The following is a 16,127-nucleotide window of genomic DNA, read 5'->3' as shown; positions in this document are numbered from 1 at the left end:
TGGGCCAAATACACTTGGGAAATGACCAATGCCCTAGTTCTGTAATGAACCTTGTTCTGTGGCTGACTGAGCCCTTATAAATCTGTTTGGGATTTCATCCTGATTACTGTGTGGAAATACTCCTTCACCATTCTGTCTAGAACGAAGATTGGAGGGACCACACAGAAGCAGTCATCCATCCCTTCCACCTAATAGATTGTGGTGAAGGGAAAACAGCCAGATAGGGCGTCAATTCTTGCAGAATGATAGCCTCAGCATAGTAATGGTCTTCTACAAGACTCTTGGATTGATGACTGACTACCTCCAGATGAGGCTCACAGGACTCATCCAAAGTCCATTGCAGTAAACCTCCATAAGAGGACCCAGAAAAGTCCTGGGACATAGTTCCAAGTAACAATAAAAAAAGAATAAAGAAGTCAGGACAATAGAGAAAATCTGTTCAGAATTCTACAGAGGATATGTAAAAATGCTTCTTGTACATCAGAGAGCTTCAGATAGAACAGTAAGTATACTCAAGAACAGTATAGAAAGGGAAGTCAGGAAAAGGAAAAAACAGTCCCTCAGGTAAAAATGGTGTTCATTTCCTCAATAAATAAACTGAAAAAGTGTAACAGAGAATTGTAGTAGTAGGATTGACCCCAGTATCAAATTGGTGAAAAAAATGAATTTTAAAAAGACTGGAGGGATTATTTTGTGTCAGGAGTTCTACAGTCATCATGGGTTATGCCAGGTTTAAGGTAGCAGGAGAAAAGAAAGGAGAAAAACCTCTGTTTCAGTGTTCTCAGTCTGTCATCATAATACCAGCAGGAAAAAACATCACTGCAAACTGAACAATAATGGGAAATCTATCAGATTATAACTTAGTGTGAATGTATGGGAGCAAAGTCAACAGCTTTACAATGTCAGAGAAAACTGCCACTAAACTGTGTTATTTACTGAAACTACTTCATCTTTAACTTCTCATCTAAAGGGCAAAAAAATTTTGTGATCAAGCACAGATAGAAATACCCATATTTTTAAAACAAGCAATTAGTTTTTGAATCCTTAATTGTAGATAGAATAACAAAGAATAACCAATATTATTAAATATGTCATCAATGCATTTAAGGTTCTTTCTTTAACATCTTATTCACAAGATTGGAGTGTTTATGTTCATTTAACCAGAAATTAGATTTTAATTCAGAAATAAGAAATATTTCATAGGACTTGATCAGAGATTTCTATAGCAAGTTATTTGTACTGTGCCAGGTAAGAAAGGAAGCATCTCTCAGCAACAGCTACCCAAGCACCAAGTCTACTGAAATTACTTTCTTCTTTACATTTAAAAATACCATGGCTTCAGATAAACTTCAGATAAAACCTTAAAAACTCAATGCAAGAAGGACATTTTATTGTTATTATTGACTGTCTGTAATAATTCCAAGAAGTACAAAATAGTTTTGCTGCCAATAATTTCATTCTTGATCTACATCACTGCTTAGACTAAGTACGTAAGTAATGTACATGACCGTATTCTTGATTTTTCCTTTTTGTTATTTCCTTATTTGCTTATATATGACAAATATTGCCGCTGCCCAGGACAGGATTCTACCATAACATAGATGTTACTTCAAAGAAGACACCTTATATATATTTTGATGTACCGGATGAAGCAAACATTAAGCATACAGAATTCTAGTAACTGTAAGTAAGGGAAGAGACAACTGTATCATGGGTATCAATCTTAAAAGCTGCACTTTTATTTTACTAAATTATCTATGTTAAAAACAAATCTGTGCCTGGTGTGGAATTTCACTGCATCAAGTGTTACAATATTTTTGTTTTTATTACAAGCAGGAGAATGCATGTAGAACAAGTGTTAAGAAACATGACAATAAATTAGAATATAATTTACAAAAGCAAAAATAATAATAAAGTAACAGTGTACCACATTAATACTGAGTATAAAATAATAAGCAACTAATCACAATAATACAAAGGTAATTTCAGTCTGTACTATTAAGGATATCTATGTGACATTCACTCCTTTATAAAGTTCCTAATGAAATGGACTATTTCGGATGTATACACCTTGAAGGATTAATCTTAGATTTTTATTTCTGTTTTGATCTTTACCAGCTGATAGTATTGCTCAGCAGAAGTACTAGCACCAGGTTTCTGCATCTTGTATTGTACTATTTGATTCTAGGTCTGTCATATTTATAGCCTGCACAAAGACTCGTTTTGTCACTATTTAGGAATATAACACTATTTAGCTTAGATTATATAGATGGCTACAGTGTAGCAGCAGCAATGAACTGTGCTGTTGAAACCAATTATTTTTCTTTTAATTCGGTTTCATATTTCAGTCTTAGTCTGTAGCGTTACTTAGTTTGCAAATCCATATACATTCTGTGTTTTGTTCCCTTTAACAATACAATTCAACATGGCTCCAGGCAGTTCTTTAAATTCCAATCTCAGTGCTGTTATATTGCAGAGTAAACATCAGAATCCCCGGTGTTCTAGCCCCAGTAAGAGAGCAAAATGTGTCTTTGGAAACATTCCTTACAATTTTCATGTCCTAAGTGAGGTAAAAAAAAGGGCTTATTTTCAATACAGAGAAAACCCTTTTCTCATTAGCTGAAATGACACATTAGCTGATAAACAAAATCATGTCCTGGAGAAAACTGGACCCTGATACAAAGAGGCCTCTTGCTTAAGGAATGTTGCAACAACCCCTTACCCTTTCATCATACTTCTGATCTAACCAGGGCATGTTAGCACCAAGGTGTTTTGTCAAAAGGACATAGGAAGTCAATTCACTTAACAGACAAGGACTACATACTGCCCTTAATCTCTATGTGCAACTCCCAAAAATTTGGGAGTTTTTATCTACTGGTGTCAGTTTTAACAGGAGTTGTTTACATGGTGATGAGAGCAACAGATAATAAGCATATGTGAATACATGCAAGCCAAATGAAAATTAATTCAACTGGTCACAATTGTACAGAAGTGGAAATACTGGCAAGAGGTAGCAGATGACAAGAATTTGATGGTCATGAGTACAGACATGGGGCTACACAAAACCCCTTGACAGATTGTCAATATGTTGGGGAAATTTCATAGTATGAGTCCTCTTAACAGCATCTATTGTTCCATGTTAATTCACATTAGTAAGTAGTGTGCAATATATTTGGTTTGTTACTGGTAAAATACATTGGTACACTTCAATATCATATTTTGAAATTATTTTTCACTGAAAATATTTTTTTTAAAAGTGCTATTTGAGTTAGAATTTGTAACACATTATTGTTCACATAATTTTAACTGTTTTATAACAAAGGAGTCATAGCTGGACACACCATCACATTCATGAAGTACCTGTTGCAAAATGCAAATGTTCAAGTACAATATATTATTATAAAGTAATATCTACTTTCCTTATCTCCTTGTTGAGACTGTTACTGAAAAGTGAAGGGGAAGAGGAGCATGACAATTAACTTTTTAATGTTATATTCCTGATTGTGACTTGCCTAAGAAATTTGGTTTCATTTTTAAAAATACTAAGTATTTGGTGAATATTAAAAATAGGGTAATATGAATAAGTGGAACATGGCAGTGAATAGTTAAGACTATTCACTATCTAGCTTCTAATTTACAGGCATGAATTTGTTTCAGTCTCATGCTGAAAGCTGCCCCTTGCTTAAATATGGTCCAGCTTCAAATAGTTACCTGGCCATTTAGGTGAAGGCAGCCAGAAGAACAGCCATCCCTTTTCCAGTGTGCCTTATTCCAGGCACAGGCCTCTTGACTCGAGCACACTTTTGACTTCTCATTTGAAAACAGAACCTAGATACCTCCATGAGTCACTTATTCTTTGGTTGCAATCCTTGCTACTCAGATACGGTCTCCTGAATAGAACATTCACATATTCCTTCTCGTAAACAATACCTCTGCTATGGTATCAAAGGAGGGAACATCTGGAATCCATTTTAACTTTCAGCTTTGCAAAGGATTGTTGCTATTACACAGTAGACTTATCATCTGCATTCAAATCACTTAGTTTTGGAGAATCAAAGCTAATATGTAAACCAGATCTAGAAGCCCACAAAGTTGTTTCTTCTTTGTGGCTGGTGTTGTAAACAAAAGTGAGCTGGAGTCAAAGTGTAAATCCTAAACAATCTTTATGGTAGCAGTGAAGGAACTGGCAATCCAGTCTTCACCACTGCTGGGGTCTGCCTCCCCATGATAATGAACTGTATTCCTTTCAGTTCTGTTTCACTTGTACAATGGTAAGATGGCTATAAACTTGCAGTGAAGATTTCATTTTGTTTCACAGCACACTTGTATTTAATGCACCACTGCAATAACTGTTGCACCTCTTAAAACTAAGTCCCTCATGGTTGTTCTATTTAGTATAGCTTTATATATGGCTCACAGCAGTGTTCAGGAAATATGGATTACTCCAAAGGGAAATAGGTGGAATGAAGGAAAAATACTTTTTTTTTCTAAAAAATTTCTTAAATGCTCCTTAAATAACATTTCAAAGCTCATTTTATAATTTAAATTGTGGTGCTGTGTCAAGAGATAAAATAGTTAAGATTTTTAAGCTATGAATTAACTTTTTTTTGATTATTTTTTACTTCCATAGTAAACCAACTCATAAGAACTACATTTTAAACAGTTTTAAATAGAAATGGATTCAGTGTCATTGCTAAGTCCATAATAAAAGTTATTTTAATGGTCCATGGATGTAAACAGACTATTGGATTTAGTCAAAAGAACACAAATGTTCCACAGTAAGCTATCTATATGTGTTGTGTGAATCTTTCAAATTTGGGATCCCCTCATACTGTGTCCAGCACTTTGGATTAATAAATCCCACTTCACAGAAGTTAAAATAATATTGAAATCCTGTCAGCTGGGGCTGACCAGTGGTTATGTTTTCCACAGGGTAATGCATTTGCAAGGACGTCAATCTTATTCCGCTGTGTGGCTCTCTTTGATGGACACTCTTCCACAATGATAAAAACAAGGCACATTCTTCTGCTTCCTGTGGGTCAGTGTCCTTGGCAGGTCTTGCAGCACATCTGTCTGAAGTATGCTCGACTGCAGAACTTGAACTTCAGCACCAGTGGGCAATAGGCCACTTTGTTCACATCTTTGCACTCTAACAATTAAGAACATTAAAGAGAAAAAAATCAGATCTATAACTTAAAGTACAAAGGATATTTGATGTTTAATATGCTTCTCCTCTATCCATCTATCTTGCTTTCTCTGTAGCTACTCTTTCTAGTACAGTCTAGTGCATAAAATATTGCAAATTTTAAAAGCCATAAAAACATTTGCAGGGTTTTCGACATTTAGAAGTGAGTAGTCTTTGCCTTGGAAGAACTATTATTTATTGGGATAAATCATCACTTTACACAGTTAGAAAATGTGAGGTATTTTTTTACGTTTTTATTTCCTTCTACTTCCTTTACATATTTACTTCCTTCTCAGGAGTTACTTTATTCTTCCATGAGAGATTATCATTATGATGATTCATGTCCATATATTTGTAAGAATCCTTAAAACAAAATGAGCATTGCAACCTAAGAGGGATGCAGAATATTACGTAAGTGTTACAAATAATGGTACCAACAGGTTGAGTTCAGTGACCAAAATGAATGGTGGATTATACTTTAGGCTTGGTTCCACACATCCACAACTTATTTTACATTAGAAGTTTACGCATGTAATAGACATAAAAGGTTTTTCTCAAACTTGTGTTTTCCCTTTATGCTGGGCTTACTGCCTCAACTGCCCTGTTGTACTGGCAAGTAGCTTTCCCAGGAGGGGAGAACTGAGCTCAACCCCATGGAGGAAGGTTTCATTCTTTTGCATCCCACACAGGTTGCATATAAAGTGACTTTGTGGGTACGTAACAGGAGCTGGAAAATGCTGTGGTATTCCTCTGGCTCATTTTTTGCACCTGTAGAAAGAATGTGGGAATGGAGAATGGAATAGTTTGATCTGTGCTCAGTTCTTATCCTGATACTCCTGATAACTCAAGAAAGGGCTACATCCGAGAATTCAATAACACACATAGATTCTACAGATCTTTAGTCTCCATATAATCTCCTAGTACATGATTCTTGCTCTGGGGCAGGGTGTTACATATAGTGGATTAACACTTGCAAGCACACTGTAGTAGCAAATTGAGTTGCAGATGAGAATTTTTTAGTATTTGAACCTAGGAAAGCATTATTGAGGCTGAACTTCCAGGTCTGTATTGGTCAGTATTTCTGATAAATGGCAAAATGCATGCTTTTAGCTAAGCAAGAAGTAGGTAGGAAATTACTTACTTTCATGTCATTAACACAGATATAGCACTTTCATTGCAATTCTTTCACTCCACCTACATGATGTTTAACATACTGCTTTTCTAATTCTTTAATTCTTAATGGAAACATAATTGAGTGACAGGAAAAAAGATATTGTGGGTAGCGGGTAGAAACACATATATTTCTCTACTAGAAACCACACATGGTCACTGTATTAGACTGAATTTCAAACACTCTTCACAAAAGAGGTCAAGTCTCTTCCAGAAATATTTCAGGTACTCATGTTCGTGAAGTGAAGTGTAAAATAAAAAGTTTACTTCATCTCAACAAGACATTAAAAATTCACTCAATCCCAAAAATAACCCTCAAACCCACTGTGTTTAGTTGAATACAAGTATAACCACTGACTCATTTTTTTCTAAAAGTAGGATTTCAAATGATCCTTTTTCATATTTCTTTTAAGTTATTCTTCCTCTTGAGTAAAACAGGACTCTGTTCAGCTGATGCCATTTGGACAGCAATGAGAGAATATTCTGGAAGCTCCCCAAAACTTCTGTTTTAAAAATCAGTTTTGAAATAGATAATGGTAGCTAATGAAGTAGCCTATTCTTCATAGGGCTGTGGCTGAATGGAGAAGGTTTAGCAGAGTTCCTTTTGTTTCTAGTAACAAGTGTTAATAAGTTTCAGTAAGCTACATGCACAAGCTCTTCCTTGCTGAAATTTGTGGCTAGATGACATGATATTATGATATTAACTATAATTTTACATTTAAAAAAAACCACAATATGTCACTGTGCCTCCAGCTAAAGAAAGTGCAAAGATGTATAATGAAATAGAAGAAAAACTGAAATGACATAAAAATAGACAAAACAGTTTTTCAGGTAAACTTTTAAATGGGCTTTAGCAGTCTAGATTCAGCAGACATATATGTATTTAAGAGAATAGAATAATTCTGAATAGATTTCAAGTGGTGCGGTAGATGATTCCTGTAGTTCACTTCAGCAGAAAATGCAACATTACCCACATTAGTGGCAGCCCATCAAAACCACATCTACAATAAGCCACCAATTAAACGTTTGAAAACCCCAGAGCTAAAGCACATGTAAAATATGACAAAATTCAATGTAACTTTCTTTTAGTATTTCTGTATCCTCAAACTTTTGACTCTTGTTTTATGCAAACAACCCATACTTTCCCAAAGAAAAATTTTCCAAGTTTCACCAACATAATCATTACACTGCGGAGTGGTTCAAGCCTTCTCAAAACCCTGTTTGATTTTATCTTTGGGTAGCAAAATTAAATTGCTAAGAAATTGCTGAACAGGATCCACAGTGTGCGAGCACAGGCATTTAGCAAACAAAGCGAATCAGGTTTGCTGGGGTTTGAAACAGGAAGAGCCCCCCAGATAATCTGACCTGCTGCAAATCAGTGCGTTGCTGCTGAAGTTGCTTTTGCCCCACAGCGGAGCCCAAAGCACAAGGCAGTGCTACAGGGTGGCACATGGACACAGTCCCTGTGTGTGGGCAGGTATGCTCTGCTACACACATGCACTCTGAAGTGGACAAACCCTTTTCTCTGGGTGACCTGACTCCTTCCTTGAAACCCAAATACTGATAGGCAGATCACATCCCACTGTATCTGCAGAGTGACAGAAGTGAGCAGAGGCACAGCATGCCCCACTCACAAATATATTCACAACAAAATATCATAACTCCAAAATTTCTTACAGAAAATACTACTTTTCCAAAAATATATGTGCTCTTTAGGATTAGTTAGCTCTTGGAATCTTTTCATCATCTCCAGGATGGTGAAAAAGATAAGCCTCATTGTTTAAAAGGCTGACACTTTACTACACTAAGAGATGTCAACTCCTCTTGTGTCTAAGAGGACTTTTTTAAAGCAGAAAATGTGCCAAACCTGCTCATTATTCTGCAAATCCTGTTTGTGCTTCTCCTATTCACTATTCAAGAGAAGCTGTAAAATATTTATAAATTAGAATATATATAAGAAATACTTATACAAGTATTGAAAAAAATACCTTGAAGATAGAATTTTTGCCTAATTTTGGGATAGGGCAACCTTAGTCTTTCACAGATTGCAGTGAAATTCTTCTGAAATCATCTAAGCATATTATACTGTTAAGTGTTTTGAGATAAATACTGCCAGTGTGAGACATAAACACAAATGGGATGCTAAGCAGCAATGTTTTGGGAACTATATCCTTTGGAAGATACTGTGCTATATCTTTTTTCCTTTGATTCTTCTTAACTGTGCTAATGAGCCTGGATGACTGTCAATAAGGAGCTAACTTGCACCTGGCTCTCTCAGAGTGCGGGCCAAAGAACAGACAACCATCAAGAATACAGTAGAAGTGTTTTTCAATATTTTTTATTTGTGGATCCCCAAAATTTTCCAGTGAAGGTGTGGGTCCCTAAAAACACAATTACCAACAGACTCACTGTACATAGCTATCCTGCACAGTTCTACTGTAGGGAAGTTCAGGCCACCCAGTGTACAGATATCACACACAGAAAATCCCCAGTTGCATTCTTCTATAAGAGATTAGCATATTTTCTCATAATACTGAAGAATTATTAGTGAAATTACTATAAACAATATGCCCTTGTTATTTAGAAATTAAGAGGAGACGGGGACTGAATCATGTCCACTTATAAGTAATTTATTACCTTCCTTACTTTTGACTCAAATCAACATTTGTGTCTGGATATAAAATAACATGTAGCCTGTGAGATTTAAAAGGCAGAAAGTTTCCTAGATTGATAATTATCACTTAAAGATTTCTTGAGAGCACTAAACAGAAGCAATGCAAACTTTACTAAAAATAGTGAATTATAGTGTTCATACATTGAAGCATAAGTGTATTTCTGGGACAATCTTAGTATGGTTCCATTTCATCACAGACATCTCTATTTGCCAGACTTTTATAACAATTTTGAATCTATGGCATGGACATCGATGGATAGACTAGACATTGAATGACCACCAAATCTGAGTAGACAGCAGGATAAACTTGCCTTCAAAAAAATTTAACACAGAGCATTTGTTCCACATAAATAGGACATTAAACTCCAATGTAGGAAGAGATTTTGTGTAAAAATACTCAATTATATACTGCACAGAGATGAGTTATGTTAAAAGCAGCAGTGCTAGTGACATTGTAGTCAGGTACTTAAAATTTAGGGAATACAAATTTTGGGAATAAGTGTTTTAGAGTGACTGTTTTTGCTGTGTAATTTGATAATTTGGAGAATTTTCTATTCCTTTTCTTCTTCCACACAAAATGAATTGTACTTATCTCATGAGAAACTATTCTGAATTTTATAATCAATGAGCAAACATATTTTTTATTGCCTAGAACTCCAAATCTACTTTGAAGTCGGCATTTCATAATAATTTGGTCTAGACCACTTGCATGTTCATATCCAAAGTATTTAATAAGTGTGAATAAGCTTCTTTTCACAATATTATCTCATATATTCACTACCAAAAATACATTCTGATGAAGTGAGTTAATAGTCTAATTAAATTGGACTGTATAGTGCAAAAAATACTATAATTATTTTGAACAAGCATTATAAATCAAAAAAAAAGTTAGTTAGAAGAAGCTGAAAGGATGTCAAAGTGTAACAACAGACTTGTTCTTACAAGAACCATGTAGCACAAAATCTATGGTCCCAGTCTTCCAATGAACACTATTTTTTGCCACTACATTGCTGTGTTTAACACTGATTAGGCAGGTAGGAGGTCAGTGGATGAAAGTGTATTAAGCTCCCCCTGCAATTATGAACATTTCCATTGAACTCATGAAGATATTAGAAAATCAATGACACAAACAGTAGGTATTTTGCCCATGACTTAGGCTATATATTTTAAGGATATTTTTTTTAAACAAACAGTATGTATTTAGGTTTTCATTGACTGTACCATTGAGCTACAATGACTAAGCAGAAAATAATTTTTAAGAAGTCATTCACAGCCTGAGAGATGATGTCATATAGACTTTTACCAATGCAGCAATGCTGACTATGTCACTTTACTCTTTTCAGAAGAAATAATATTAAGATGGTAGACTTACCCTCTGTATTGGAAATGGGAGTACTGTCACATTTACTTTCACACTGCTGCATTGATGGAGGTCTGAGAGTTTCTGAACACTCACTGGATGCTTGTCCAGTATATGACAGGCACTGTACTGTTCTCATCTGTTGCCCAAGACCACACTGTGCAGAACACTAATGAAGGAGAAAAAAAACTTGAAACCCTGTGTTTAATTTTTAAATATATAATAAAGCAAGAGGAAGCAATCAGAAACACTTCATATCCACAAATTTTATAGAAGACAGGCATTGGAAGATGTTTGATTAATAGAAAAAAGAATTATCATAAAATATTCCAGGATTTTTTACAACCCATATGAGCACTTGTCTCTTAAAGAAAAGAAAATGCAATGAAATATGGACTCCCTGAGCAGTTCAGATGTGAGATATCAGAATACAATTTACTCTATTTCATATATCATACTGACCCTCTAAAATATAGAAGAAAAAAACCAAAGAAAACAATAATTCAATTCTGCTACAGGACTTTTTTTCAGAGAAAAGTAGATATCTTTCAAACAAATAGACTTTGCTGTTTGAAAACATTTTTAATTTCTGTAACTAACTAGTTACAATTTTAGTACAATATTAATTAAATATAAAGGTGGATCTGAAGAATCAGCAGGAAAAAAAGCCAACTAGATTGTAATATTGCAAATTATTTTCCATTGGTTAATTAAATAAAATGTTTCATTTTCATTAGAGGAAAATTGCTCCACAAACAGCAAATTATTCATAATTTAATATTCTAAGAGTAGGCCATTGATCACTACTGAGATGCAAAAACATAAAAAAAAGAAGGAAACTTAGTAAATCATATTTTGAAGCATGGCATAATGGCAGCATTATTCAGCCTGTCCAGGAGTAATTTATCTTCCTGTATGATAATTCAATATTTTATGTAAAAAATTATATTGATCTCAAAGTGTGGGTTTTCAGAGATAGATATATATACAGATGTGCTACTACAATAGGAATAGGCTTTATATTTCCATTACGTTTCTCAAGGAAGTTAAATGTGTTTTAAAAATAGTACATTCTGCAACACTCCAAAATCTTTGTATTTCCAAAATCTTTTAAAAGTAAGAATCTTTTTTTTCTTTAAAGTGCATGGAGAAACTCATCCAGCAGAAACTAGATTGCTCTTAGACAATCATCACAAAGAATCACGTTTCAATCTGACACAAAAGGAGAGAATTTTTTTGTTTCCCTCAGCCACAGGAACCACCTCTTATCTATCTCCAGGGACATCTTAGACTACGAGGTGCTAATGTGGGAGACTAACAGCAATGAAGACTTGCATGAACTGTCCCACCTGTCCCCAGTCCCCAGCAACCCAGCGAGGAGGAGGACATCGGCCTAAACTACAGCGGATGCGCACTGGCGGCTTGTTCTCGTCTTGGCATTGTGCAGCTGGAAAGGTTTTTAGAAGATCACTGCTTTTGCACAGGACAATTCGGTGTTTGAATCCTGGGCCACACTTTGGTGTGCACTGAAAAAAAATTTATTCAAATAAATAATTAAAATCTCAGTAAAACACCAATGAAACTCTCAAAAATGCAATTTATAATACAGGACATGATGATTTATGATCTTACAATTCAACTATAATCACAATACAGTAATAATAATTTTTAAATGTTTAGAAACACGCATAAGATGACTGAAGATTGTTTCATTATGTACAAATTTTTCTAAGTTTTAAATTTCCTTTGCTGTTTATATTTAGACTACAATGACATTATTTATGTCAGGCTTAAGAAAAACACTAAAGCAGAAAGGTCTGCCATATGTAGCACTATTATGAAACCAATTTGAGTGTTTCAATAATTAAGAATAAGACAGTCTGTCCTTAATATCACCTTAATATGGTCTTCATTCACTTTATCCACAGACAATGAATAAATTTTTTCACCAATACACAAAAGGAAAGATAAATGTTGGATTTGACTTCATAGAAACCACATCATTCAGATATATCAAGATATGATACCCTCTCCTACAGTGCATGCTTTCCTCTCTTTTCCTATTTAAATTTTAACTCTTATTTCATAGTTTTCTCTCCTTTTATCTCTCTTGTGCTAGTCTGACAGCAGACAATAAAACAGCCACTTGAAAAGGAGCAGGCCTGATGATCACTGCTTTTCCTTATCTTCCTTCACCATGGTGCTGCTGTCATTCTCTTTCCTTTTTGCTACTCACCATTAACTGTCATACACAGTAGCTCAACTGCATAATGAGGAAGAGACAAGTGCTAACGAAATTATAACTCAAGACCTTTCCCAAATCAGCCTCTTTTTGGCATGAGACATTGTACGTATGGTTTTGGAATCCTTTATTGGCATGTTAACCATTATCCCATAAGCATATCCGCAGTATTTGGATCAGAATCAGTTTTTGACAGCATAAACTTTACATGCAGATTATGCTAACCTGTTCAAGATTGGAATTGACTTTAATATGTAGAGACAAAACATTATTTGGGAAGCAACATTATGTGGAACTGGAGCAATATTCAAGAGTTGACATACCAAAGGCTTTCCAAACATCCAAAACAATTCACTATATCACTGGGGAAAAAAGAAAAACCCCTATCATTAATTTTCAAAAAAATTACTTGATTGAGGCAAACTTAATTGTTTTATGCCTAATCCTGAAGCATCTTTGAATAATTTATAGAAATTTTAAAACAGTTCCACAGTCTTATGTAAGGATATACCCTACCAATACGTAAAATTTTATAGCTCTATCTACATATACCTCAAAACAAGAAGAAAATCTCCAGAGAGAGGCACCTAAACTAGTCCATATAGAATAAAAGGTTTATTCCAAATGTTATTTCCACTTGGATTTAGTATCTTAAACTGGGCTGCATAAAGATAAGTCTTGTATTTGAAGTTTATAATCCAGAATGCAAAATGGATATATAATCACTTTCCTTAAAACCTAAGCTTTTCTACCCTATTTGATCTTTTTCTACCGAGGTACAGACTCTTTATCTGCAGTAGTTCAGTATTCAGAATTTTGATACAGAATAAACAGTTTCAAACATCCCTATACTTCAACACCAAATCTTGTGCACACTGCCTAGTAGAAAACTAGATGTAAGAGGGAAGTAAGAGAAGATGTCTAGTAGAACTACACACATAATACTAATGATAAAGAGAGACCAAAGCCCAAGGACAGTTATTATGTAAGGTCTTCGAAGTTATGATCATGACTGATCAGTTTTGGTCCAAATTTCAAGGAGTGTTGTGAGTACTTTCTCCCACATGTATTTAATGTAAAATGCATGACTTTTTAAGTAGGAAGTAAAAGTATGTGCCCCTTCCCAGCTAAGTGCTTAAAAATCACATCAGTCTGTCAAAACAAACAGAAAAGTGACCATGTTGAAAGGACTGTGTCAAAATGTCAAAACCCAATTGGCCTGTGAGGTTCCATAATTATAGATTATGGATGTTAGCAAACAAGCAACAAGGACTAAACTTTGAGTTTAGGAGCATCTTCCTTCTAGTACTAATTGAAGACACAGTCTTGAATCTATATGTAAGATGCCATCTGAGAAAAATCTTCTTCCAGCTACTGGTACCAGAAGAGAACAACACTCCCTTGTCTGGACTTACATAGCATAAGTTCTACTAAGATGGACTACACTGAATCCCAGAAATGGAAGTGAAAGAAGGAAATAGGTTGCCTTCAATAATACTGAATCACTAAAAATAATAGATACCAATAAAATTTAACAAAAAGATTGTACGCTTCCAAAGAAAATGAAAAGAAAATATTGAGATAAGTCAAATGAGAACAAATTATCTTCCATTATTTCCATTACTAAATGCTTCTAGAATTTCTGACTGCCTTTGTGTAAGTCATGAAGGCAAGTTATATGTGCTTGTCTGATAAGGCTCTTCCCAAAAAAATCCTCAGAATATTTTTTCTGCTTTTTAAAAATAATTATCCTGAAAAATATAAAAGGAGTAGTTTAGAGTGGGTAGATTAATTCTATCAAAGCTCAGCTATCACAGAGTGTGAAAAAACTTATGGCACTAGCTAAGAATTACTACATTCCAGTAGGAAAGACATCCTTAGATTTTATTTCAATTTGATAAAACCATGCTTACATTCTCCTAAGAACTTAATCTAACCAGTATGTTTACAAAATGTTTCTGTTTCTCTAACCAAAAGGATATATAATTTCTTGTTAATGATCACTGAAAATTTTAAAAACATGTAATTATATTGAGTATCAACAAATGCATAAGCAGATAAAATAAAACAGTTCTGTAATTGTTTTATTTGTAATATGCATTATTTTGAAAATGAAAAGAAAACTTCATATCTTGCATTCCAGAAAAAAATTAGCAGGGTTTGCCACTGGTTTCAATTGGAAGAGTATTCAACTCTTCATTTTTTAAGTTCACTCTTGTTTTCCTTTTCATGTTTCTGTCAGAAATTCATATAAACACACATACAAAAATGTTCTCATTTATAGTATGATAGGGATTTTAATACATTATATTTCTATAAACCATTAACAGACAAAAGAAAAACAACTTTTCTCATTATATTAAAATGGTATTGTCAGTCAAGACAGTCTGCCAAGCTACACAAATAAAATCCATACCAGAAGGAAACCTGGTCCTTTTTCACAATCCTGATTAATTATCACAATCGGAAGTTTAGCAAAGTTTGAATCTTTAAATTAGAATTATTTCGTTCAAAATCATTACATGATCTTGCTGCATAAAAGCCTAGATAGGATAACAAAGTGTAAAATTACTTTAGGTAACCAGTATGTGATGCCTGTGGGAGAGAAGGAGCTAATTTAGGCTATAGTGATACTCTGTAGGTCATGGGCATTTTCCTAAGAGGCAGGAAACAAAACAATGAGGCACAGGTGAAACATCCTCTGGGAGATTTTCCTATTAATCCTTTACTTAGCAAGCTCTGACAGAAAATGTACTAGTATTTAGTGGTCAGAGGCCCTGCCTCCACTATTGCCAATGAGCTAACACAGTGACATTTCCTTACCTCTGACCAGTCCAGAGCAACCCACTGTGGGGGGCAGGACTGGTTGTTGCAGGGCTCTTTTTCAACAGGCCGGTGTGTTAAACAGTTGGCAGCGTCCAGCGTCTCCTCCTCAGAAGGCCCAATCTTCCTGATGCAGAGAACTGTTCGTGAACGCATTCCTCCATCACAGGTCTTACTGCACTCTGACCAGTCTCCTATAAACCATCTGGACGGAAAATGTTAGGAGGCTCAGTTAAATACATTTCAGAAACAGAGCTGATATCTACACAAACCAAGAATGCAAACAGTTTAAATCACTAAACCAAAGGAATTTTTAACAATGCACACATTCATGGTGAAATAAAGTAGAAATTTATGGGTCCTTTTACTGAATATTTTAATTTATGCCCCACTGCAAGAGTATCTTCCAATAATAACACTGCTTTGTATTTGCTAGAGCAGCAATTTCCATCCTAGCCTGTAGTAGTCAGAAAGGAGTGTTTGAGACTGACAAAACTGAAGCTATTTATGTAGGTTTGTATTGGACTTGCCTGAAATAATTTCTGTGAAAATGGTTTGCAACTGGAAATGTCTGGGAACCACTGCTGAAAGTTACATCACAAGTCAAAAACTAAGATGTTTGCCTCTTTTGTATCATTGCAATAAAATAATTTTATCTCAAACCTGGGCTTTT

At 34.8% G+C, this 16,127-nt stretch overlaps 1 protein-coding gene across 1 annotated transcript in view; it reads right to left on the bottom strand.

Annotated features, from left to right (window-relative positions):
- Positions 1–1,369: 1,369 nt before the first annotated feature.
- Positions 1,370–16,127, bottom strand: part of ADAMTS6 (ADAM metallopeptidase with thrombospondin type 1 motif 6) — a 145,007-nt gene continuing 130,249 nt past the window's right edge. Inside the window, exons 22-25 of the mRNA XM_021534377.3 lie at positions 15,455–15,659; positions 11,739–11,915; positions 10,402–10,558; positions 1,370–5,149 (exon numbers count right to left, since the gene is read on the bottom strand). Coding sequence (XP_021390052.1) covers positions 5,040–5,149; positions 10,402–10,558; positions 11,739–11,915; positions 15,455–15,659 — 649 coding nt within the window. The 3' untranslated portion in view covers positions 1,370–5,039. The remainder of the gene's footprint in view (positions 5,150–10,401; positions 10,559–11,738; positions 11,916–15,454; positions 15,660–16,127) is intronic.

Source organism: Lonchura striata, chromosome Z (genome assembly GCF_046129695.1).
Source record: "Lonchura striata isolate bLonStr1 chromosome Z, bLonStr1.mat, whole genome shotgun sequence".
NCBI lineage: Eukaryota > Metazoa > Chordata > Aves > Passeriformes > Estrildidae > Lonchura > Lonchura striata.
This window is presented reverse-complemented; position numbering and strand designations above follow the sequence as displayed.